This window comes from Rhinolophus sinicus, linkage group LG03 (genome assembly GCF_036562045.2).
Source record: "Rhinolophus sinicus isolate RSC01 linkage group LG03, ASM3656204v1, whole genome shotgun sequence".
In the NCBI taxonomy this organism is placed as follows: Eukaryota; Metazoa; Chordata; class Mammalia; order Chiroptera; family Rhinolophidae; genus Rhinolophus; species Rhinolophus sinicus.
Genome location: NC_133753.1, coordinates 102,190,438 through 102,217,585, shown reverse-complemented (window position 1 = coordinate 102,217,585; position 27,148 = coordinate 102,190,438). Strand labels below are relative to the sequence as shown.

The 27,148-nt window shown below is 38.4% G+C and overlaps 1 protein-coding gene across 1 annotated transcript in view; it reads right to left on the bottom strand.

Moving 5' to 3' along the window:
* The window catches only part of POM121C (POM121 transmembrane nucleoporin C), a 32,577-nt gene extending 12,660 nt beyond the window's left edge, over positions 1–19,917 (bottom strand). Inside the window, exons 1-5 of the mRNA XM_019754966.2 lie at positions 19,314–19,917; positions 18,163–18,378; positions 17,690–17,848; positions 15,820–15,900; positions 14,110–14,281 (exon numbers count right to left, since the gene is read on the bottom strand). Of these exons, the coding sequence (XP_019610525.2) occupies positions 14,110–14,281; positions 15,820–15,900; positions 17,690–17,848; positions 18,163–18,378; positions 19,314–19,870 (1,185 nt within the window). The 5' untranslated portion in view covers positions 19,871–19,917. The remainder of the gene's footprint in view (positions 1–14,109; positions 14,282–15,819; positions 15,901–17,689; positions 17,849–18,162; positions 18,379–19,313) is intronic.
* Positions 19,918–27,148: the final 7,231 nt, after the last annotated feature.

Here is a 27,148-nt window from a genome sequence, read left to right as displayed (position 1 = left end):
GGCAAATCAGAAACAAATAGCCCTCATGAGGCCAGACAACCAACTCAGAAGCATGTTACTTCCCACTGGACAGAGGTAATCTGCCCCATCCCAGCCGCCTGCCAGAGGCAAAAGTAAAGCCTCTCTGGAGGAAGATGCCGCCATTCAGAGCTTCAAGTCACTGTTACATTTTTTTCTCCCATTGTCTGACAGAGAAACAAAACAACAACAACAAAATCAAGTATATAAGAAGATAGTGTTTAACCAATAGCAAACAAAAAAAGCATACATGAGAAAGAGACCACAGAAGATTCAAATACCGGAGCTATCAAACAAGACTTCAGAAGAACTATTATAAGAATTTAAATGACAATATAGAGAATCTTGGCAGACAAACAGTCCCTACACAAAAAGAACACAATAACTGAAATTAAGGATGCAATGGATAGATCCTCAGAGAGACGTCAGCATCATGGCAGAGTGAGAAGACCGCTTGGTTTCTCCCCTTAAAGTTACAAGTCAGACAACTATAATTCAACAAAGGATTCTGTGCTCAGTACACAAACACATCTGAGAAACCCACGAACTGAGGCATCTGAAGGTGGGAGTATTGGGCTGAACTGGGGAGGCAGGACGGGGGAAGCACAGAGACAGGATTTGGCAGCGGGGAAGGAGTGCTGCAGGAGCCCTCACATGGCAGCACAGGAAGCTGGACATGTAGAAGGCGCAGTCGGCCTGAGTGGCCAGCACCCACTGCAGCTAAACCCAGTGACAAAGCAGTGTAGCAGCCGTCATGACCAGGGAGAGGGCAAAGCCACAGACGTGCGAACCTGCCTCCTCCACCCACTGTGGCTGAACCCAGCTGGGGGAGCTGGGGCACCTCGGAGAGTCCAGAGCCGCTGACAGCCTCTGGTTACCAGGAGGCAGTGCAGGGAACTCACAAGCCCAGAGCCCCAGCGCCTGCCACATCCCACCACAGGGGTAGAGCCCTGAGACCAAGGCGACCTGGTCACAGAGGGGATGCCCACCTCTTTAGGGAATACAGGGCATTTTCCACAGCCACAGCAAACAGACAGACGCAGGACATTGCAACTCTTGTTCAGAATAGGGTATTAAACAATTATAACATAAAGGTTAAAGGGGGAAAAAGCACTAAAAAAACTAACTTCTGCAATGTGGAAATGAATAAACAGCATAAAAAGGGATAATTTGTGACAACAAAAACATAAAAAGGGAGGGGGAAAAGGAATGAACTTCCACATGAGAATGAAGATGCAACCAGAAGAAAAAGGACTACTGTATGTTTGAAACTTTTTTTACATAAATCTAATGGTAACCGCAAAACAAAAATCTAAAGCTAAGACATGTAACCAAAAAGAAAAAAGAAAAAAAGAGCAAAAAATCATAGAAAACCACCAAACTAAAATAGCAAACAAAAACACAGGGAAAAGAAACAACGGAGAGAGACAGCAACAGGAAAACAAAAGATAAAATGGCTGTAGTAAGTCCACATATATTAATAATCACCCTAAATGTAAATAGACTGAACTCACCAATCAAAAAGCACAGAGTAGTGGGATGAATTAGATTAAAAAACAAGACCCAACTATATGCTGCCTTCAGGAGACCAATCTCAACTACAAAGACAAACAGGCTCAAAGTGAAGGGGAGGAAGATGATACTCCAAACAAATGGCATCCAGAGAAAAGCAGGTGTAGCTGTACTTCGATAAAACAGATTTCAAGATAAAAAAGGTAATAAGAGACAAAGATGGGCATTTTATAATGATAAAGGGGACAATTCATCATGAAGATGTAACACATCAATATATATGCACCCAACCTGGGAGCATCAAAATATATAAAGCAATTACTAAGAGACCTAAAGGGAGAAACTGACAAAAATATAATTACAGTAGGGGCCTGAATACCTCATTGACGGGAATGGATAGATCATCCAAACAGAAATTCAATAAGAAAATATTGGCCTTAAATGATACATTAGACCAAATGGATATAATAGAAAATCACAGAGCTTTCCATCCCCAAACAACAGAATATACATTCTCCTCAAGTGCACATGGAACATTCTCATGGATAGACTATATGTAGAGCACAAAAGTAGTCTCAATAAATTTAAGAAGACTGAACTCATACCAAGTACATTTTCCATCCACAATGGTATGAAACTGGAAATTAACTACAAGAAAACTGGAAAAACCACGAATATGTGGAGATTAAACAACATGCTACTGAACAAAAAGCGGGTCAAAGAAGAAATAAGAGATCAAAAGATACAGAGACAAATGAAAATGACAATATAGCATATCAAAATTGCTGGAATGCAGCAAAAGCAGTACTAACAGGGAAGTTTATAGCATTACAGGCCTACCCTCAAGAAATAAGAAAAGTCTCAAATAAACAATCTAACATTACACTTTAAAGAACTAGAAAAAGAACAAATGAAGCCCAAAGTCAGCAGAAGGAAAGAAATAATAAAAACTGGAGCATTAAATGAAGTAGAGAACAAAAAGACAATACAAAAAAAACTAATGAAACAAAGAGGTGGATCTTTGAGAAGATATATAAAACTGACAAACATCTGGCTAGACTCACTAAAGAAAAAAGAGAAAAGACTCAAAATAAAATCAGAAATGAAAGAGGAGAAGTTACAACGGATACCACAGAAATACAAAGGAATACACAGAAATACAAGATATGAAAGGCTAAACACTACCAAATTCGATAACCTAGAAGAAATGGACTTCTTAGAAATATATAACCTTCCTAGACTGAATCATGAAGAACTGGAAAACCTAAATAGACTTATAATTAGGAAACAGTAATTAAAAAAAACTTCCCGAAAAACAAAAGTATAGGACCAAATGTACTTTTGGTCCTGTACTTTACTAGTGAATTCTATCAAACATTCAAAGAGGATTTAAAACCTATCCTCCTCAAACTTTCCCAAAAAACTGAAGAGAGAATACTTCCTAACTCATTTTGAGGCCAACATTACCCTGATACCAAAACCAGGCAAGAACAACTCAAAAAAAGAAAATACAGGCTAGTATGTCCTAAATAAAAATACTAGCAAATCAAATACTTATAAAGATAATACATCACGATTAACAGGGGTTCATTTCAGGGATGCCAGGATAGTTCAACATATGCAAATCAATCAATGTGATACACATTAACAATATAAAGAATAAAATCATATGATCCTATCAATCGATGCAGAAAAAGCATTTAACAAGATGCAAAAAAAGCATTTAATCCATTTATGAGTAAAACACTCAATAAAATGCGTATAGAAGTACCTACCATACTATGACAAACCCTCAGTTAATATCATACACACGGTGAAAAACTGAAAGCTTTTCCTCTAAGATCAGGAACAAGACAAGGCCACTTTTATTCAGCACAGTACTGGAAGTCCTAGCCAGAGGAATCGGGCAAGACAAAGAAATAAAAAGCATCTAAATAGGGAATGAAAGTAAAACTGTCACTATTTGCAGATCACATGATTCCATATAAGGAAACCCTAAAGACTCCACCAAAAGACTATTAGAAACACAGTAAAGTTGCAGGATACAAAATCAATATATAAAAATCCATTCATGTACAAATATACAAAATTCATATATATTAACAACGAAATATAAGAAAAAGAAATGAAGAAAATCCCATTTTTAATTGCCACAAAAAGAATAAAATACCTAGGAATAAACTTAAAAGAAGTGAAGGACAACCTATATACTAAAAACAAGATATTGCTCAAATAAATTGAAGACGACACCAAGAAATGGAAAGAAACTCTGTGTTCATAGATGGGAAGAACCAACATTGTTAAAATGACCATATTATTGAAAACAATATACAATTAATTTAATGCAATCAAAATCCCAATGACATTTTTCACAGGAGAACAAAAAAATCCTCAAATTTGTATGGAACCACACAAAGACCCCCAAATAGCCAAAGCAATCCTGAGAGGAAAAAACAAAGCCAAAGGTATCACACTCTTTGACCTCAAACTATACTACAAAGCCATAATAATCAAAATAGTATGGTATTGGCAGAAAAATAGAGACGAGACCAATGGAACAGAACTGAGAGCCTACAAATAAACCCAAACATACCAGGGGTGCCTCCAAAAAAGTATACACATGACTTGTATTCATCTTTTGTTATCGGTATACAAGGTCGGACAATTAAGTTCGTGATCTTGTTGCAACAATGTTGCTAACCTTTTCTGATATCAAAGGATTATTCATTATGAATTTGTACCAACTGGACAAACAGTTAACCAAGTTGATTATTTGGAAGTGCTGAAAAGGCTGCATGAAAAAGTTAAACGACCTGAACTTTTCACCAACAGTTCATGGCTCTTGCATCACGACAATGCACCAGCTCACACGGCACTGTCTGTGAGGGAGTTTTTAAACCAGTAAACAAATAACTGTATTGGAACACCCTCCCTACTCACCTGATCTGGCCCCCAATAACTTCTTTCTTTACCCAAAAGAAAATAAATATTGAAAAGGAAGATATTTTGATGACATTCAGGACATCAAGGGTAATACAATGACAGCTCTGATGGCCATTCCAGAAAAAGAGTTCCAAAATTGCTTTGAAGGGTGGACTAGGCACTGCTGTCGGTGCATAGCTTCCCAAGGGGAGGGCTTTGAAGGTGACCTTAATGATATTCAACAATGAAGTAGGTAGCACTTTTTCTAGGATGAATTCGCGAACTTAACTGTCTGACCTCGTATGTTGAGTATTACAATTTTAAGTTTTTTCCTTTCTTAAAATATGTACAGGTAACCCCCGTATAACATGGCTGTTAAGGTCCTAAAAAATGCCGTTACGCAAATCTGTGTTATACGAAACAAAGAACTAGTACAAAAAAAGGGGGTTAGTACAAAACAAAATTTAAAAACATACTATTTTGTTTTATAATTAAAAGAAATATCTTTATTAAAGCAATTTTCACCAAAAGTATAACATATTAATGTGTATTAAACAATGTTTTCTTCGTCATCACTACTAACCATTCATCACCATTACCGAGGGCATTTTCTTTTTGACAAGATTATCTTCATCCTCTGAACTTTCTTCAGCATTATCTTGACTTCTATTCTGTACTTTTTGCAAAAAATCTGTTATTTTAGATTGCTTGCTTTTAGCTGAGAGATCTTTATAAATTTCGTTACATGGTGCTAAGCACTTGTGAAGTGCTCTTAAACTTTGTGCTTCTTTTAGTGGAAGGATCTTCATTTAGGAAATTCTGCAGTCAAGTCTGATACGACATCCACAGTCAAATGAAAAATTTCAAATGAGATACCTTGTGCTCTTAAAACTCTTACTACGCTCCGCATTGTTCGGGGATTTCTCTAATTCTCAAACCATGTGACAATGAAACCGTGTTCTAGGATACCGTGTTGTACGAGAGTTTCCCCCAATTCTTGAACCGAGTTAGAGCGAAATCATGTTATAGAAGTGCCGTGTTATGCAGGGGTTACCTGTATACATTTTTTGGGCACCCTCCGTATATGGGAAACTGAATTTTGACGAAAGAACCAAAAACATATAAATATACAATGGAGAAAGGAAAGCCTCTTTAATAAATGGTGCTGGGAAAATTGGAAACCCACATGCAAAAAAGAATGAAATCAGACTGCTGTATGACACCATACATAAAAATTAACTCAAAATGGATTAAAGACTTGAATCTAAGATCCGAAATAATAAAACACATAGAAGACATAGGTACTATAGTTATGGGTGTTGGTCTCAGAAGGGTTTTTGTGAACTTGACCGCAAAGGCAAGGGAAGTAAATCAAAAATAAGTAAATGGGACTACATCAAAGTAAAAAGCTTCTGCACAGCGAAAGAAGCAACTGGACAAAACACAAAGGCAACCCAACCAAATGGAAGAAGATATTGGCAAACAATACCTCCAATAAAGGGTTAATATCCAAAATATATAAAGACCTCATACAACTCAACAACAAAAAAATCAAACAATGGGAGAAGGTATTTGCAAATGATACCTCCAATAAGGGGTTAATATCCAAAATATATAAAGAACTCATACAACTCAACAACAAAAAAACAAACAATCCAATTAAAAACTGGGCAGAGCACCTGAACAGATACTTTTCCCAAGAAGACATAGATAGCTAATATATATACAAAAAAATGCTCAACTTCACTGCTATTAGAGGAATGCAAATCGAAACAACAATATACCATGTCACACCTGTTAGACTGGCTATTATCAGTAAGATAAGGAATAACAAGTGTTAGAGAGGCTGTGGAGAAAAGGAAACCCTGATATACTGCTGGTGGGGATGTAAATTGGTACAGCCACTATGAAAAACAGTATGGAGGTTCCTAAAAAAATTAATAGAGCTACCATATAACCCAGCAATCCCTCTTTTTGGTACCTACCCGAAAAATTTGAAAGCATTTATTTGCAACAATATAAATACGCCTATATTCCTTGCAGTATTATTCACAATAGACACAAACAGTGTCCTTAGATTGATGACTGGATAAAGACGTGGTACGTATATTACATGGAATACTACTCAGCCAGAAAATAATATGAAATATTGCCATTTGCGATAACATAGGCAGATCTTGACTATCATGCTAAGTGAAATAAGTCAGATGGAAAAAGACAAGAACGTGATTTCACTCATATGGGAGATATAAAACCGAAAGCAACAAACAATCAAGCAAAACAAACTCATAGACACAGACAACAGTATGGTGGTTACCAGAGGGGAAGGAGGGTGGAGAGGAGAACAAAGAAGGAGAAGGAGGCCAACTACATGGTGATGGAAAGAAATGAGACTCTGGGTGGTGAGCACACAATGGAATATACAGATGTTGCATTATGACGTTGTACACCTGAAATGTATATGTTATTAACCAATGTTACCCCAATATATTTAATTAAGAAAAGAATGCAACGAATGGTTAAAATAGCAGATTTCACAAAGCTGAAAGAAATTAGTAAACTAGGAAACAGAAAAACTGAAGTTTGGGGAGACAAAGTGATGGAAAATACAAGAAGAGACACACATGGGACACAACGAAAAGGTCTAACATGTCCTGAAATACCAGAGAGGTGAGAAAGTAGGGCAGAACAATATCTGAATTGATAATGGCTGAGAGTTTTTCAAAGCCACTAAAAGAGATCAAGCCACACAACAAATTCCAAGGAAGATAAACCACAACTGAGCACCCATAATAAAATTTCTTTTCAAGTGAAGTTGACACACTTATCAAAACTAAACATGTGCTGGGTCATAAAGCAAATTTCAAAACATTTCAAGGATTGATATGAGTATATCCTGTGACCTAGCAGAATTAAACTAAAAACAGGTAACAAATCAATAGCTAGAGAATTTCTAACTGCTTAGAAATTAGGCAATTTTCTTCCTTCCTTTCTTTCTTCCTTCCTTCCTCTTTCTCTCACTCCCTTTCTCCCTCCCTCCGTTCCCTCCCTCCCCTACCCTCCTTCCTTTTCCTTTTTGTTTTTAAAGTACTAACAGCCTTTATTGATCGCAACCGGATGCGATACAGGAGGGGATCCAACAGTTCTGGTTCCTGGGGCAGCTTAAAAGACTTAGTCACAGCCCTCAAAAGGAGCAATGTACTTCTAAATAACCCATGAGTCAAATAAAACATCACAATGGAAATTAGAAAATATTTTGAACTGAATGAAAATGAAAAATACTTCTATTTGAAAACTTGTAGGATGCAGCTGAAGTTGAGATTATAGGAAATGTATAAGTTTAAAAGCATACATTAGAAACGAGAAAAGGCTGGGAAAAGAAAGAAACCAAGTGATCTGAAAATCCGTATTAAAAAGTCAAAAAGAAATCCTAGCAAATCAAATACGAGGAAAGAAGAAGGAAATAATATCTACAAGGGCAGGAATTAAAGAAATAGAAAAATATATATAACAGAGTGGGTCCTAAGGTTGGTTCTTTGACATAAAAACCTACATAAAACGTCGTATGCAAGATGAAATGTGGAAAGTACACCCTCTAAAATTAGGGAAAACAAGACCAGGATGTTTGCTATCACCTCTATTCAATATTGTACTGGAGGTCTTAGCCAAGGACAGTAAGACAAACAAATAATGTAAGGATTGGAAAAAAAGGGAAAAAACTCATTATTGTAGACAACATGATGTATATCCTAAAGAATATACAGATAAATATTCAGAATTAAGCAAATTTTCTAAATATCTGAATACCAAAACCAGTTATATTTCTATACATCAGTAACAATCAAACTTCTAATATACTATTTATAATAGCATCAAAAACATATACCTAGGAATAAATTTAATAAAGATATGCAAACCACTACACAGAGAAGTTAAAGGTGATGTAAATAAATGAAGGATATACAATGTTCATGGATTGAAAGATTCAATATTGTAAAAATGTTCATTCTCTCCAAAATAACTGGTAGATTAAAGGCAATCCCAATCACTATATCAGCAAGATTTTTGTGTGTTTTTTTGGTGTGGAAATTGACAAGTTGATTCTAAAATTACATAGAAATGCAAAGGGCCAAGACCCGAGATAATTTTTAAGAGGAATGAGAGAAATAAAGTTGGATGACTTATTCTAGTAGATATCAAACTTTGTGTAGCACAGGGTGGAAAGAAAAACAGGCAAGAGGGTAGAAAAATTGACCAACGGAAGAGAACAGAGTCTAGAGTCTAGAAATGGATCCACATATATATGGACATTTAAATTATGACAAAGGTGGTGCTGCAGAAAGGTGAGGGAAAGGGTGGTTCTTTCAATAAATGTTGCCAAGTTAGGGCCGGCCTGGTGGCTCAGGTGGTTGGAGTGCTGTGCTCCTAACGCAGAGGTCGCCTGTTTGATTCCCACATGGTCCAGTGAGCTGCGCCCTCTACAGCTAAGACTGTGAACATCCAGAGGTTGGCGTGAGCTGCCATGGGCTGCCGTGTGCTGCCATGAGCGGCCGGCAGCCAGCGAGAGCTGCGGTGAGCCGCTGTGAGCGGCCGACCGATGACCACTGCCTCAGCCATGGGGGAGCACAAGGCTCATAACACCAGCATGGGCCAGGGAGCTGGGTCCTACACAACTAGACTGAGAAACAGCGGCCTGAACTGGAGTGGGGGGGTGGAGGGGGCAAGAACTCATATAAAATAAGGAAAAAAACCTAACGGAAAAGAGCCAAGAAACTTGAACAGGCACTTCAAAAAAAGTATGTACAAATAGCCAATGAACAGTCATACCTCTTTCTCATTAATAACCAGGGAAACAGAATTAAACCACAATGAAATACTACTTGACACCCACTGGAATGAGTAACTAAAGAGACCGGCAACACCAAGTGTTAGTGAGGATGTGTAACTCCAGGAAAAAAATTTTCTACTGCACTGGTAGGAGTGTCAACTGAAACAGCCTTTAAAAAACTGTTCCACATCTACTAAAACTGAACATACTTACTTTATGTATGTGCACCAAAAGACTTACACAAGAATGTCCATAGCAGCATTATTATAGCTCCAAACTGGAACCCCAAATATCCAATGGCAGAATTAATTGTGGTATATTCATACAATGGAACAATATACAGCAATGAAATTGAAAAACCTACTGCTACTTGGATGAATCTCACAAAAATAAAATCCTGAGTGAAAGAAATCAAACACAAAAGAAAGCATATTCTATGTTTCCATTTATATAGAGTTCAAAAACAGGAAAAAATATAAATAGTGCTAATATTCAGAAAGGAAGGAGGAAAGGAGTAGACTGGGAGTGGGTATGAGAGGGGCTTGTGGGTGTTGAAAACGATTTACTACTTAACCTGGGTGGTGGTTACATGGAGCTATACACTTCTATTTATTTTTCTGCACAGTATACTCTACATTTTTTAAAGCCATTAAAAAAGAGATGACATGACATGGAATGTTATACACTATACAATGATTTAAAAAGATGCAAAAAAGCACATATGCTATGATCTCAATTACGTAAACAGTTAAAATGTTCTGTGTATCATCAGTGTTTGCTCACACAGTAGGAATGTTAACAGGCACGGAGACGTGATGGAGAGGGGTATAGCCAAGACAGGGTATTTCACTTTACCTAAAAAATTTTTTGAAACCGGGAGAGATAATACTTGTAGCACATGTTACAAATTCCAACAAGTAGAGTACACAGTAAAAAGTTTCCGTTCCATCTCAGTAGGTTATTACCAATTTCTAATATATCCTGTCAGAATTATTCTATGCACATTAAAGATTAAAGAAACCAGCAGCACAAATGACTGAGGACACTATACAGAGTTCTGCACCTTGTCTTTTATATGTATTTTGAGATCATTCACATCAGTGCCTAGTGAGCTGCCTTATCCTTTTTAACAGTTACACAGTACTTAAACTTATTCAACCAGCCCCCTGAAAAGGTACATATACGTTGTTTCCAAGCTTCTGGTATTAAAATAATGCTGAAATCAACATCCTTGTATATGTCTCTGAGTATATGCCCTAAAAGTAACCTGGATCAAAGGGCATGTGCATCTCCCATGCCGATAATTACTGCCCCACTGCCCGTTAGAGAGCTGTACCAACTGACGCTCACACCAGCAATACGTGAGAAGCCTGTTTTTGCAAATACTTCCACAGTTTCTATTTTACATGTAAATCTTTAGTTCATTTGGAATATGTTTCTCTAATATATGAAAAGCTGCTCAAACTTATTCATAGGAGACAGAAATTAAATGCTATGCCTGACCTATCAAACTGGTAAAACCCCAAAGCTATGACAGCTTAATCTGGTGGTGAGACTGGAGAAATAACCTCTCTCATACACAGCTGATGGGAATGTTAAACGGTACATACTTAAAGAGGAGAAATGAACAACATCTAGCAAAATTACCCACACATTTAACCTCTAACCTCTATCTTCTAGGAATCTATCCCAGAAGTATAATGGCCAAAGTAAGAAATGACTTACGAACTAAAGTATTATTTGCAGCACTATCTGTAATAGCAGACAACTGAAACAACCCCATGTTTTCAAGAGGACAAGAGTAACTATGCAGTTGTTAAAAAAATAAAATAAAACAAGAGATGAATGTCTATATTTGACTTTGTATAGTAAGTGAAAAAAAACAAGGCTCAAACTTATATATGTTACTACCTTAAATATTAGATGGTGGGGGTTTACATATAGACTCTGACTGCATAGTTTAAAAAAACAATGAAAGGATAACCAAAAAGTAAAAATGGAGAGGAAGGGAACAATGTAGAGTGGAAACAGATGGAAACTGGACTTCTCTGAGTGTATCTTGTTTTATTACATATTCTTTGGAACAATTTAAGTATTTCACATAACTAGAAAGAACTACACCAAAAACACAGAAATCCCTAAAACATAGTGAACAAATGAACCTTACGACAGCTGACTCTTGAACAATAGCCTTACTACACACAGTTTGAACTGTGTGGATCTAGTTATTTTTTTCAATAAATATAGTACAGTTGGCCCTCCATATTTGCAGTTTCACATCTGTGGATTCAACCAATCATGGAATGAAGATAGTACAATTTCAATCGGATATGGAGGGCTGACTAAAGTTATATGTGGATTTTCAACTGTATGGAGGGAGGTCTGCATCCCTAACCCCCGCGTTGTTCAAGGGTCAACAGTATATATGAGGTTGGTGGTATAACCAACTGAGAATAATTAGTTTACGTTACTTCAAATTAGTTACCGTTACTTCTGGTATCCATAGAGAGATATACATTAGTGACACAATGAATCATAAATAACTCTTAATATGATTTTGTTAAGTCTTACTGTTAATGACACTGATATTGTTATTTTGAAATCATGTGTACTAAGATCAATCAAATAAGTAATTATGAACCGTTTTTGTGTAAAAATACATAAAACTATAAAATCAAAGAAATTATGTACGAAATTCTGTAATCCTAAATCTGAATTTGAAATATTGATATAAACTAATGATTTAAAGTCCTTTCTAGAAGATACATATATCTTTTTTATTTTTAACTTATTTTTTAAATTTATTGGGGAAGATACGTATATCTTAACCGTCCTAGAATCTAGATTATAGTTTCTAAATATCATTTCCAACTGGAAAAACCAAGGGCTACTTGAAGAAATAGCCATCTTCAATCTGGGTTGGAAAAGATTATCAACAACGGCGAAACACTCATTGGTCACCTTTGGAGTTAGCTATGGTATCAGTGTCTTCTCATCCTGTCATTCCCGTAGTTAGGGTATGTTCTACATAGAATTGTGGTTAATAAATGTAGGAGACACAATTAGAGTATCACCATTTTGCAACCCAATAAAACAATGGACCTAGGCAAAGATGATAAATGGCTGCTAAAACCTTCAGATGAGAAGCTCATATGAAAATTAAAATGTACGTATGACATTAACACTGGGACCCAGTGATCAATATTAACATCACAAAAGGGAGGCAACCAGACATCAGGTGCTCCTGATGTGATGCAACAGGAAGTACAAAGCACCACCTATGCAATATTCTGCCAAAATAATTGATCTTGACGCTAATCAAGCCTCGGGATCCAACTACCAATTTACAAGGAAAAGAGGGGATACAGTGTGTGTTAAAATGGCGTTGTGACAATGCAAACTAAATTCAGAATGTGGAATATCCTAGAGAACAAAATAATCCAGATTTTTCAAAAGCATGAAAAAAAGAGCAGCAGTAGCATTATAGGTTAAAAGAGCCTAAGAGACATATGAACCAAATGTAATTGATTTTTTTGGTCCCTGACACACAGTAACTGTACTAAAGACAATTTGGGGGAATAAGGGCAATTTGAACATGAAGTGATATTAACTAATATAATTATTATTGTTTAAGAATAATAATAGTATCGTGGTTATTAATGTTAAAAAAGTTTAAAGAAACACTAAAGTATTATACTTCTATATATGAAATGACATGTTTGCAATTTACTTTAAAACACAAGAGCAAAACCAAAAATGTGGGGTTACTGATGGAACAGGACTGACAAAATACTGTTAACTGCTGATGTTACATGAAGGTTCTTCACTGTATTTTCTTTCCTTGAACATACATTTGAAAATTGACATAATAAAAAGATTTTAAAAATAGGGATAATGAGTATACTTAACAGACCTGTTGTGCTGATTAAAAGAAGAAATGTACCTAAAGTGCTTAGCACAGAATAAGTGGTCAAGGTGAAGGTTATTATTATTACCCTGTTCTTTGCATTCTCACAACTGCTCTGGCTTAGGCCCTCATCTTGCATTTGTTAGGTTGGTGCAAAAGTAATTGCGGTTTAAAGGGTGGGGCAAAAAAAAAAAAATTGCAAAAACCGCAATTACTTTTGCACCAGCCTAATATATTACTATGAGAGCCTTCTGGATTGATTAATTTATCTCAAAATTTCTCTCCTTTCTAAAATCTTCCTCCACACACTTTTTTCCCCTAATACTATGTAACTGGGTACCCATTTGTTGACAGGCATTGTAATGGGCACTTTTCAAACATTACCTTCAATCTTTACAACAATTCTTCGAGATGAGAGAAAGACTTAAGTGATTTACCTGCCAAAGGCACTATAGCTACTAAAGGGTCAGAACCAAAAATTTGAACCCAAGTCTGTCTGGTAGCAAAGTCTGCTCTGTTCCCTATGTTCTACGACATCTGCTTTCTAAAAAAGAATTACAATTACTTATTTCTAAACCTTTCACTAAATTTGCAATGCCTTTAGGATAAATTTCTTTTGTAACCCAATGCAATCCAGACTCAATCTACCTTCTCTATCCAATTAACACCATTTATTAAATTATTCATCCTTTGTCCCTTTATCTGTAATAATGGTTCTGTCTTGTATCGGGTTTCCATATATATACTGGTTTACTTTATGAATTTTCTATTCTGTCCCATTGACCTATAGTTATAATTCAAGGATTTGTATCTTCTGTTAGTTTAGAGGTAGTCCCAATATCCGACAGAGGTGGTTAGTAAACACTGGCTAATCAATTAATGCTAGGAACCCATTTTGCTCATGCCAAAAGAAGAAATGTACCTGAGAGACACCTCGAGTAGAACTGTATGAACTGGTAATGGCATTGCGGCTGGAGCTAGGTATGCCACCTGTATATGTGCTGGTCATGGAACTCATAGAAGAGGTGCGGGATCTCTTATTCAAGTGGTCATCTAAGCTCTGGGAATTGAGACCTCTCTTCAGAGACCCAGGCCTAATAAAAGGGAAAAAGATAGTTAGATGTGTTACTAGAGTCAACATTCTTTTAAGGCTTCATCCATGGCCACAAAATCTTTCTTAAATAAACTTAATAGAAAAGGATAATGCTCTTAATTTTATTGTTAACAATTCAGCTAAATATATCTGACAAACTCAAAACGGAAAAGCCAAATATTTTAAAAATTAAATGCATAATTCTACTTACATTATACTCTAAAAAATGCACACTGATCTACAGTGACAGAAAGCAGATCAGTGAACGTCTGGGGCTTGGGGCAGGATTGGAGGGGGACACAGGAAACTTTTGCAGGTGATGGTTATGTTTATTACCTTGACTATGATAATGGTTTCACAGGTATATACGTGTCAAAAATTATCAAATTGTATACACTTTAAACAGAGTTTACTACATGTCAAATATCCCTCAATAAAGCTGAAATAAAATCAGTTAAGAGGAACCATTTTTTCTAAGCTTCCAACTGAAACAAAAATTCCCTAGATATCCTTCTTGTAGAATAATCATCCAATCTCTGTTACAATGTAAACAACTATATCCTGGAGTGATGTCAAATGTGGACCAGTTTATTCTTATATTAGATGAAAACATATTTTCTCTAACTTTCACTCATGGATCCTATTTGGGGCCGTACCAAGCAAGTTTTCTTTTTCAAGTGACAGTCCTGCAATTTTTTTGAAGACCATTATCCTTCCCTCCTTCATTTCCTATTCCCCTTGAGATTTTACTCCTCTGGGTGAGTACTCAAGAATATATACCTTCAAAACCCCCTCACCCACCACCACTACCCCTTAACGCCTTAGTTGCGTCACTCGGAATGAATTTCAGTTTGTGTACATCCTCTCTTATAGTGTGGAACACGGAACCAAACACAACACTCCATGGGCAATCTGAGCAGAATTAAGGAAAGCAGGACTACCGCTTACCTGCCTCATTCTGGTCTTCGTTCTTCTGTCAGCACAGATTAGGAGCACATTGGCAGCCACATTATACTGGTCGCTCAAATTAAACATGTAAGCTACCCCAAGTCTTTTCCCACATATTTCTGAGACACTTTCCCTCCTATCCATTCTTCCTCAAATGTATTTTAAACTCAAATGTAGAAACAACATTTATCTTAAATTTTACATTGTTGCATTTTATCCACTGTGTAAACCTTGTGATCTTTCTGTTTACATACTTGGTTACTAAATATATTTACAAATCCTCTTGCCTTAGCATAATTTAGCCATAGAGTTACTGTGGCAAGTTACTCAAAATGTTCCTCTCTGATTTCAAAGATTTGAACTTGAACAAATAAAGCAATGCAAAAAGCAAAGAGGATGGGGTGGCTAGCTAGCTCAGTTGGTTAGAGCGTGGTGCTAATAACAGCAAGGTTGCTGGTCGATCCCCTCATGGGCCATTCTGAGCTGCGCCCTCCTTAAAAAAAAAAAAAGAGGAAAATCTATAGGACAATAACTCGGACAATGCCCTTTTTCTAGATAGCGTGTACGTCAACCAGCTAGATTCTCACTTACTTGGGCACAAAAGAAGCAGGAACTCCATTGGCCACCATGGGCTCAAATGCTGAATGTCCACTCCCACTGCTATCATGGCGCCTGTGATAAATTAAAAAACTCTCTATTAAATAACTTTTTTTCTTAAAGCATATTCTTTTATTCCTGGAACTTTATACTATTTCTATGGAGCATAGGTTTAATGCTAGACAAGAAAAAGATTGCTTCAAATCCCAAAGATTCCAAAAGGAAAATTTATTCTAAGATTGTTCTGGCAATAAGTATGAAAATACAGCAGATCCTCAAATAACATCATTTTGTTTAACATTGTTTTATTATAATATCGATGAGATGCCATAGGAACTTAACTCTTATTTATCAGTAAGCCTAATGAAAAATTGGTTTTGTCATTATATGTTGTCACAGTTTCCAACAATCTATTGACGTTAGGTGACGACTTACTCTACTTCAAGACCTTTTAAACTATTCTGGTGTGTTAATTATTACAATCACAAATTTATCACCTTACCATCTACAAATTAAAAACAAAAAAAATCTTTAGGGACCAACCCACTCATCCCATAGTGCTCTAGAGGTTAATATAGCAAATCTGTTAGGCAAAATCTTTACATCTCACATATAAGAAGGGCCTATGTGTGATGCATACAATCACTGCTTATTCCAATTACAAGAAAGATAATATAGAACTCCTCAGGTATAGGCTCACTAGGGCCAAGTAAAATTACCACCCTGGAGAACATGAAAAACCTATTTGGACCATAAGAATAGCTGTTTCCTCTCCTTCCTCCATACCTTCTGCCTCCTGCTACTCCCGCTTAGCTAGCTGACATTAGCTCAAATTGCTCACTTGTAAATCATATCTCTAGTCATCATTACCTGATCTTCCTATATTATATATAGATGCATTAATACTTCCCTACTTAATTTTGTTATTTACAGCATCAAAGATGGCCAACTCTGAACGTGTGGATTATGAACAATTCGGTCTAGGTAATAGGGACAATGATTACATTTTCAAATGTGGGGTTTACTGACTGCTCTGAGAGCGTTTCCTCGCTCACCTTATGTAAAGAAGCCCCATTCTCATTACCCTCTGTTATATCACCGTTTTTTAATCTCTATATACTTACCATCTATAATTACTTTATTTTATTATCCCCTCCCCCTTTTGTCTCTCCCTCTTAAGTAAGTCCCATGAGGACTTTGTCTTGTTCACTGCTCCATCCACAGTACCTGGAATAGGCTCCGGCATATTGTGGCTGCTCAATTTGTTTTATTAAAACATGAGTGGAATCCTTAACTGACTCCTTGGAAAGTCACAAGCAATTCTGCATTCAAATTACTGACTTCAACCTCCTCTCTTTCCATGCTTAAAAAACAAGACTTCTTATTCCATTTTCATTAAGTTATTGAAAACCAATGAAAGAAGTTGATTTTACTCTCATTACTAATAAATCTACCATACTCTATTCTTTATTTTCTTTTCCAAGCATTCCCCTTTAGCACAATTGTAACATTTAAACTGGTGATTTCCCACATAACTGAACAACACAAGATTGTGAGAGAAAGCCTTTGAGCATTCTCTCAGAAACAGAATTTAATATATCTGTATAAAAAGTATGAGGCAACAAGACAAATAGTTGTTGGCTTATTTCTAGTACTTATGGAAAAGGTAAATTATAACATTTATCTAATCTGTGCCTTAACCTGAGATGAATAGCATTAAAGCCCTTGTTACCAAGCTTTTCTATGAACGTCAAGAAGGAGACCTACTAGGCTCAGAAACTGGAGCTGGCCTCTGTATCTCTATGGGAATAAGCTGGAGTGCACATAGGACGTCTTTTTTTTAGTACTCTGCAGGGCCTGTTACCTTCTTTTATTTTCCTGGCCATCAGCGAGTATTTGTTCTTCCTCCTCCACTGTTCTTTTCTTCCTTTCTTTGAGGGCACTCAGTACAGTCTCTTTCGCACATGGGTCCGGAGCATTACTTGATGGTGAGGACAGTGTTGAGCTGATTAACTGCTCTGGCCTGCAACGAAAGACAAGATTCTAGCATTAAGATATTTTAAGTACCATGCCATATAGCACAAACTTCAGTCACTAGAAATCAGAAGCTAGCCAACAAGCAAAAGTGTAATTTATGCATTCACAGAAAATGCCCTTGGCAGTTAAAGCTATAGTCTAAGGCAAAAATAAGAAAAAATGGTTCAACAAGAAAAGAAAAATGGTTCAACAACTAGAATTTGGGATTTCTCATTTAAGTAAACAAGTACTTCCTCTTTTTTTTTTGCTTTATAGTTGTCTTGTCAGAGGAACGACCATAGAAGAATAAACAATACTCACACTGGAAAATGAGTCAATTTGCTATCAGGAGGAGCAATCCTCACTGTCACTGGGCTGCACACCATTTTGGAATTTCGAGCAGATAGCACAGTCTTCTTGTGATAACCATTCCAGCACACTGTAGGAAGTGACCCCAGAAGGGAATACTGGGCCTGCTGGATTGGATATCGTCTTCGAGGTGTTATTAGGAACCGATCTGATAAAGTTCCACAATCCCTGTGGAGAATGGGAGACATGTTATGGAACCGAAAAAGCTTAAAAGAATGTCAGAAAATTTAATTGACTAAAGAACCATGTGGGTTCAGACATTTTCCTGAGAGCTTAAACCTCTAAGCAACACAGAACACAGTATTTTTATGGCAATTTACCCCCACTCCATTTAAGGGCAGAGAGTGGCAGCTGCTTAACAGCTGCCCCTACAATGGGCTTCAACAATTTGAGAGGGAAATTGAAAACCTTGCCCACAACATGTAAAACTACAATGGAAGAAAAGTGTGCGTTAGGACATGCAGGGAGGAACTTCTCAAGAATCCTTCAATCTTTTATTTTATGCTAAATCATCAGTAATATACACCAAAAGTCAAAAGTTCCTAACACCTAAATGTTCATCTTCTCAACTAAATGTATTCATTGAGAACCTAATATATTCACTAAACTTCTGTATTTTCTGGTATCTCTCCACTACTGGGACTAAATGAAAAATGTCTCTTTAATTTGCTCATCTTTATCAATCAAGTTTTATCAATGGAAGAAGGGTTTCCTAGGAATACTCCTGAGTTCTTTGAACTCAGCAACTCAGCGAACTGATAGAATTTCTCTTATTGGTTCAAAGAAAAAATATAACAAAACATACTATATGACCTAAAGTAGAGATATTTTTAGTGTTAAGGAATGTTCTGCTAAAGCTATACTGTACTAAAATTCAGACAGTTTTAAAAATTGGAAGGAAGGGAACACCTACAGCCACATCTCGTTCCAAAGGTTAAAGGGGGGTCAGGAGAAGCCTGACACGCACTAAGGTGTTTAAAGAGGACAAAACAATACAAAATCTACTTTGGACTTAATGAAAAAGAAAATCGGATTTAAAAGTCAAGTCCTCAATTCAAAGCCAGTGGATAGAGGAGGGGATGGGAAAGATCAGCACATCTTACCTGTGGGAAAGCCTCCTGGAGGGTCGGAGAAGGGGAGTGGGGAGAGAGGAGTGAATGTGGTCAACGCGACGGGGCGAGTGAACCAGCGGCGAGGTGCGGGTGGGTGGGTGGCGGCCAGGCCTCTCCCGCAAGTCCCTGGCCTCCGGGGCCAAGGCAGGCGGCGGGGGGCCGGGCTTGCCGAGGTAACTGCCCATTAGGAGCAGTTCAGCATGGTCGGGTCCTTCCAGGAGGGTCCGCGGCCCAAGGAGGTTTCCGTTTACTGCTGATTTGGCCGGAGGTGAGGTGAGCAGTGTTCGCTGACGCCGCGCGTTCCGAACGAGCGAGAAGGCGGGCGAACCTCGGGGCTTGTGGCTCAGTCCCCACCAGGCCGCGGTAGCCCCCACGGCCAGCCAGGCCAGAGCAGCCGCCGCCGGCACCAGGTAGAGCACAAGGCCGAGCAGCGACAGGCCCAGGAGCGCCGCCCCGCCGCGGCCCCGGCCCCGGCCCCGGCCGTCCCTGGCACTCGCTATCGGACGCCGCCGCTCGCCTCCTCCAGGCACCGCAGCCGCCGGAGACATCGCGGCTCCGCGCCGCGGAGAAGACTTAAATATCCCAGCGTGCACCGCGCAGCGCGCGCGTCACCGCGCGCCGGTTGCGTCACTACGCCCGCGACGCGATCGCTCAAAAGCTGGGGGAGACGCTGCTGTCTGTCTACGCCATAGACCCGACCCAGTTGCTAAAATGCGGTCTCACTGGAAACTGAGTTCTGGTTCTCCAGGCCTCCTGCGTGTCCACCCGCACAGCACCCATCCAGAGGTGAGCCTGTGAAGAATCGGATTAAACATAACAGCTCCGGAAAGCGACTACTCACGTAATGCTAAATCCATGGTATCTTCTAGGGGGCTAAACTCTCCAAAGAGATTATCAGGCACTTTTCTTAATTGCTACTAGAGGTTATGTATGAGGTTTTTATAGTTACCCTGTTTTCTGCCCAAGTATAGATAGTTAAAGGGAGTTTACGTAAACAACAGTGAAAAGCAAGACCAACCAAACCAACCACCCTTGTAAATGTGGATCTAGTTCTAATAAATTCCCGATCAAACAGTCTAATAAATTACGGATCAAACCTAGAGCTGCAATTTAAGTTTGAGTTTCTGCTGTACAAGTTAATACAGTGCGACAATTATCTACCAAATTCCACATCATAGTCCAGGATCAAGTCTGAGGATTTCTGATCAATTTCCCTATGTTAGATTTGCTCATCTGAGAAGATTAGTGGTTGTCTAGGGCTGGGGAGTATGTTGGGGGTTGGGGAATGGACAGTGCCCTCTAAAGGGTAGAGGTTTCTTTTGGGGAAACAAAAATGTTTTAGAATTAGATTATGCTTCACAACCTGTGAATTGTATCTTAATAAAACTGTTTTAAGAAACAAACTTGGTGGTCTGCCAATTCAGACTTTGGTATAGCTCAGCTTCCTCGGCCATTCATTCATTGATTTGTTCATTCCGTTGTTGATATACATTAAAGACCTTAATGGAGGAAAGGCAGGTTCTCTGATCTCTAGAAATCCTCAGTTTAGTAAAGAAGAAAGATACGTAAATAGACAGTTACAATTCAGTGTGGTAAGTGTGATGATAGAGGCATAAAAAGAAGGAATGATAAAGGGGAAGATGGGCTGGGAGGTGCTCCTTGACCTGAGAGAATTGGTTAAAGCAGGCCCAAGGCAGATGAAGGAGCATTGCACAGACGCACAGAGATGGGAAGGAGTATGATACAAGAGTTTCCAAATAGTTCAATATAGCTAGAGATTAGGATGTTTGGGGGAATAGGGAGGTTGGGAAGATAGGCAGGGCTCAGTAAGACTGCTTCTAAAGCAACTTGGAAAGATGAGAAAAGAGAGCAATTCTTTTTCTTCCCAACCCATTGCTAGGGTAATACCGTTTTTATCTGTTTCATATATTGTAACTTATTTCACATAAGACTTCATTTGAAAAGTAAAGGGGTGGGGCTGGCCGGTGGCTCAGGCGGTTAGAGCTCCATGCTCCTAACTCTGAAGGCTGCCGGTTCGATTCCCACATGGGCCAGTGGACTCTCAACCACAAGGTTACCAGTTCAATTCCTCGAGTCCCACAAGGGATGGTGGGCTCCACCCCCTGCAACTAAGATTGAACATGGCACCTTGAGCTGAGCTGCCGCTGAGCTCCTGGATGGCTCAGTTGGTTGGAGTGCGTCCTCTCAACCACAAGGTTGCCGGTTTGACTCCCGCAAGGGATGGTGGGCAGTGCCCCCTGCAGCTAGCAACGGCAACTGGACCGGGAGCTGAGCTGCGCCCTCCACAACTAAGACTGAAAGGACAACAACTTGACTTGGAAAAAAATCCTGAAAGTACACACTGTTCCCCAATGAAGTCCTGTTCCCCTTCCCCAATAAAATCTTTAAAAAAAAAAGAAAGAAAGAAAAGTAAAGGGGATGGGCTGTATTGTTGAAGAAAAAATTATCAGTATCAGTGGAATAGTGGGACAAAAGCCAAAGCTGCAGCAGGTTAAACAAGGAATGGAAGATGAGGAAATGGAAGCAGTGACTGCAGACTTCCCATTCAAGAAACTTGGATAATAAGGGAAGAAGAAAGATCTAGATCAGCTAGGGTCCTTTAACTTTATCGTATATTATTGGAGTTCGGAGGCGATAGATGTAAAAGACATCAGCGTACAGATGCCATGAGACTAAGTCCGATTACTTGGGAATTAATGTAGATAGAAAGTTCCTAAGCCTGAGCCCTGGGGCATTCCTGTGTTTAGAGATCAAAAAGCACAGATCATTTAGTAAAATATAGACAAATAAAACTACATTAAAATGTAACACTTCTGTAAAGGAAGTCAACATAGGCATCTAAAAGACAAGCCAAGACTGGGAAAAAACAAATCTATTTCACATAACCAAAAGATTAGTAACTAGAATTTATAAGGAATTCCTAAGAATCAAGAACAAAAAGATTACCCTATTGTAAAAAAGGACAAGTAATGAAAAATGCCATTTATTAACCAGGAAACCCAAATAGCCAATAATAAATATATACATATGTACATATATATGTGTGTGTATGGGTGTGTACATACACACACATATATATATTTAACCTCACTAGTGATCGAGGAAAGGTTTATTGAGGTAACGATATCATTTTGCATTCACTTGCACAAGTAGAAAACTTAATAGTTCAACTGATCAAATTTTGGCAAAGATGTGGCACAAATGGAACTCACGCCGTTTGTGGATATGTAGAACAGCATAATTTGGAGAGCAACTTGGCAATATCTAATAAGGTGAAGAAATATATATTTTATAACCCTGCAATTCCATTTCTGGGTACAAAGATAGTTATTACAGCATCATTTGTATTACTGACAATTGGAACACACCTAAATACCTAATGTCTACCAACACAAGAATGGATGAATAGTGGTATAATTCATATAACAAAATACTCTAAAAGCAAATGAAAACTAACAACCTTTCTAGCCGTGATTAAGTGATGCCAGACTAGTCCTCCTACCATAAACAACTATAAAAGTGGAGAAAATTTATGAGACAACTACTTTCAGGCAGAGGGTAACAGGAAGCACAAGACTGATCCTCGAAAGGAAATTCACGAGGTGAGCCCCCAAAATCACCTCACTTCTCTACCTGGAGACAATTTCCCAACTGTAATGCAGAGAGCTAGAGTCTGAGCAAAGTAGGGTGACCCCACTGGGCTGAGAAGGCAGAGATCAGACTTCAAAACAGCTGAAATGGCTGGAAACCATTGTGCAGAGCAAGGGAATGGAGGGCATCGTGGAGATAGGGAGTTCCAGAGTCTATGTGTGAGTCCCCCACAGATCTGTGGCTGATGGATGGTATGATGGCTCATTTATGCCTCAACTTCATTGGGTCATAGGATGCCCAGATATTTTAACATTATTTTGGGGTATGTCTACGAGAGTGTTTCTGGATGATATTAACACTGGAATTGGTAGACTCTCAGTAAAGAAGCTTGCCCTTTCCCCAGTGGTTGGGTCTCAACCAATCTGTCAAAGGCATGATTAGAACAAAAAGGCTGAGTAGGAATTCTTTCTGCCTGTCTTTGAGCTGGGACGGGTCTACTGCTTTCAGACTTGGACTGGAGCTCACACTACTGGCTCTCCTGTTTTTTAGGCCTTTGGCCTTGGATTGGAATTACATTGTTGGCTTTCTTGGGTCTCCAGCTTGCTGACTACAGATCTTGGGCTTTCTCAGCCTACATACTTACATGAGTCAATTCATAATAATAATAATAATAATAATAATAATAATAAATACACGTGTGTGTCTGTGTGTATCTCTATCCAGGGTTTCCAGGCGGGAATTCCCACCTGTTCTCAGGAATTTTTTTCACTTTCCCATTCCTGAATCCTGAGAAAAGCTGGTCGGGAAATTGGGAAAATTGGCTCCTTGAACCCAGTAATACCCACAATGAGAAATAAACGTACTACTCACAATGTATCTCTTAGACATTTTTCCTATTTATCGCTAGGGTTTCCGGCTAGAAATTCCCAACCGTTCCCAGGAATTTTTTTCACTTTTCCATTCCCAAATCCCGAGAAAAGTTGGTCGGGAAAATCAGCTTCTTGAACCCAGGTTGTTGGTAGTATCAGCGGTTACTTTCTGGAAACGATTCATCGTGGAGAACAGAAAACAGTTTAGGGTCGGCCCGCTGGCTCAGGCAGTTAGAGCTCCATGCTCCAAACTCCAAATGCTGCCAGTTTGATTCCCACAAGGGCCAGTGGGCTCTCAACCACAAGGTTGCCAGTTCAATTTCCTCGAGTCCCGCAAAGGGATGGTGGGTTCCGCCCCCTGCAACTAAGATTGAACACAGCTGCGCTAAAATTGAAGGACAACAACTAGACTTGGAAAAAAGTCCTGGAAGTACATACACTTTGTTCCCCAATAAAGTCCTGTTCCCCTTCCCCAATAAAAAAAATAAAAATCTAAAAAAAAAAAATAAAAAAATAGTTTGTATCTCGGTATTCGGGAATGAGAAAGTGAAAAAAATTCCTGAGAACGGGCAGGAATTCCCGCCTGGAAACCCTACTCTATCCTGTTGGCCCTGTTTTTCTGGAGAACCCTGAGTAATACAGTGAGGCTGTAAATACACAGTGAGACAACCTGAGGCTTACCAAAATGCAGGTACTATATGGGGTTAAGATTAGAACGGAGAGTCTAGAGTTAGAACGGTCCTGGGATAAGAGCATTGCCAGGGGAGTTCTGGCCCTGCCAAAGTGGAGAGATTGTGTAAACACATCTTTAACATCCTTGGCACCCAGCTGAAAACAGCAGAAAGGTTACAACTTGGGATAAGACCTACTCTCAGTCTGTCCTAATAAAGCCTAAAATCAAACCATGACAAGATTCACAGGAAAATAATTTGGAGGTTGAGTCTTACCAAGTCAGTGGGGTTTGGGAAACATTTTATACTCTCCCCTGATCTGTAGAAACAAAACCAAGCCTAAACAAGTGCAAGGTCATTAGCCAGTAATTACATTGCCTGCTAAAACAAGAATTCATATACTTCATGGAGAAATAACAGACTCCAGAGTATTGTTCACAATGCACAATACTCAATGAAAAGTCATTTAGACATACAAAACAACAACAAGAAAATGTGATCCATAGTCAAGAAGAAAAGTAATATATGGAAATGAACCCAAGATGGTCGAAATGTTAAAATTAGCCAACCAAGATTTTAGATATGTCTAAAGAATACAGGAAAATATGGTCTTACTGAGTGAATAGATAAGCAATTTCTATAGAAAAATGGAAATTATAAGTTAGAAACAAACATGCTAAAACAAAAAATAATTGAAAAATACAATGGATAGGCTTAACAGTAGGCTAGGGACAGCAAAATAAAGACAGTGAACTTAAAAGACAAATGAGTAGAAATTACATTCTTAGAATCTGCATATAAGTGGACCTACACAGTTCAAAACCCTTGTTGTTTAGGGGTCAGCTCTATTTTCGATTTGCAGTTAGGAATCTGCACATGTGAAGGGCCAATTAAAGTTACACATGAGTTTTCAACTGTGCGATGTATCAGCACCCCTAAGCTCTGTGTTGTTCAAGGGTCAACTATACTTACAAATTCAAATGAAAAAACAGCATAATGCATGGGATGCTGTGAGGGCAGTGCTCAGAAGGAAATGTATAGATGCAAATGCCTACATTTAAAATGAGGAAAGATAAAGCAATAACCTAAAGCTACACTATGGGGAACTAGAAAAAAAGAGCAAACTACACAAAGCTAGTAGAAGAAAGGAAATAATGATTAGAATGGAGATAAATGATATACAGAATAGAAAACAACAGAGGATCAATAAAGCCAAAAAGTTGGTTCTTTAAAAATGGACAAACCTATAGAGAATAACAAAGAAAAAAAGAGAAGACATGAATAACTAAAATCAGAAATGAAAGTGGGGACATCACTACCAACCTTACTGAAATAAAAAGACTTACAAGAGAATACTATGAACAATTGTACACCAACAAATTAGATAAGCTAAATGAAATGGACAAAATCCCTGCAATATGCAATGACCTAAACTGACTGAAGATGAAACTGAAATCTCAATAAACCTATAACATAAAAATACTGAATCAGTAATCAAAAACTTCCCAACAAATCAAGAACCAGATGGCTTCACTGGTGAGTTGTGAGTTGTACCAAACACTTAAAGAAGAATAAACACCAACCATTCTCAAATTCTTCCAAAAATAGAAGAGGAGGGAACACTTCCTAAGTCAGTCTATGAGGGCAGATACCAAAACCAGATAAAGACATCACAAGAAATTATAGACCAATACCTTTATGAAGATAGATGCAAAATCCTCAACAAAATACTAGCAAAACAAATCTGGCAGCATATAAAAAGGATCGTACATCATGATCAAGTGGAATTTATCCTAGAACTGCAAGGCTGTTTTAGCATATTGAAATCAATATAATACATCACATTAATAGAATGAAGGAAAAAAACCACTCTGAATTTATGCAGGAAAGGCATTTGACAAAATCCAATATCCCTTCATGATTCAAATTCTCAGAAAACTAGAAATAGAAAATTCCTCAACATGATAAAAGGTATTTATGAAAATTCCACAGCTAATAGCATACTTGATGGTGAAAGACTGAAAGCTGTTCCTATAGCATCAAGAACAAGACGAGATGCACACTTTAACTACTATTCAACACTGCACTAGAAGTTCTAGCCAGACGTATTAGACAAGAAAATCAAAAGCATCCAAATTACAAAGGGAGAAGTAACACTCTCTATTTGTAGATTGACATAATCCTATATATTAAAACATCCTAAAGAGATTGCTGAGAGTGATGTCATAGGAATGGCGGCAGTGAAGCAGATTTCTTGAGTTCTCCTCCCGAACTTAACCACAAATTGAACATCTATAACCCATCAAAGGACTCTCTGCTCATCACACAGAACAGCTAAGAGACTTGAACGAGGATTACTTGAAGGTGGGCAAACTGGGCGAGCAAGGGAAGGGGGAAGGGAGCGGAGTGGAGACTCAGCTGGCATCCACAGATGTGGGGAAGCAGGGGGTCCCATGACAGAACCAAGACCACAAGAGCCAGGAGGTGGGTTCTTTCCTTGTGTCCCACCATTGATCTCTCCCGCCAAGAGAGTAGTGTATCCAGCATTTGAGGCAGTAACCTCAGCTGAGACCTCTAGCTGGACCCTAGGGTCGGACAGGACAAAGGACATAAACACCATACCTGGGCCCCTCCCCCCACTCTCCCAATCCTACTCCCACCCTTCCAGAGACTC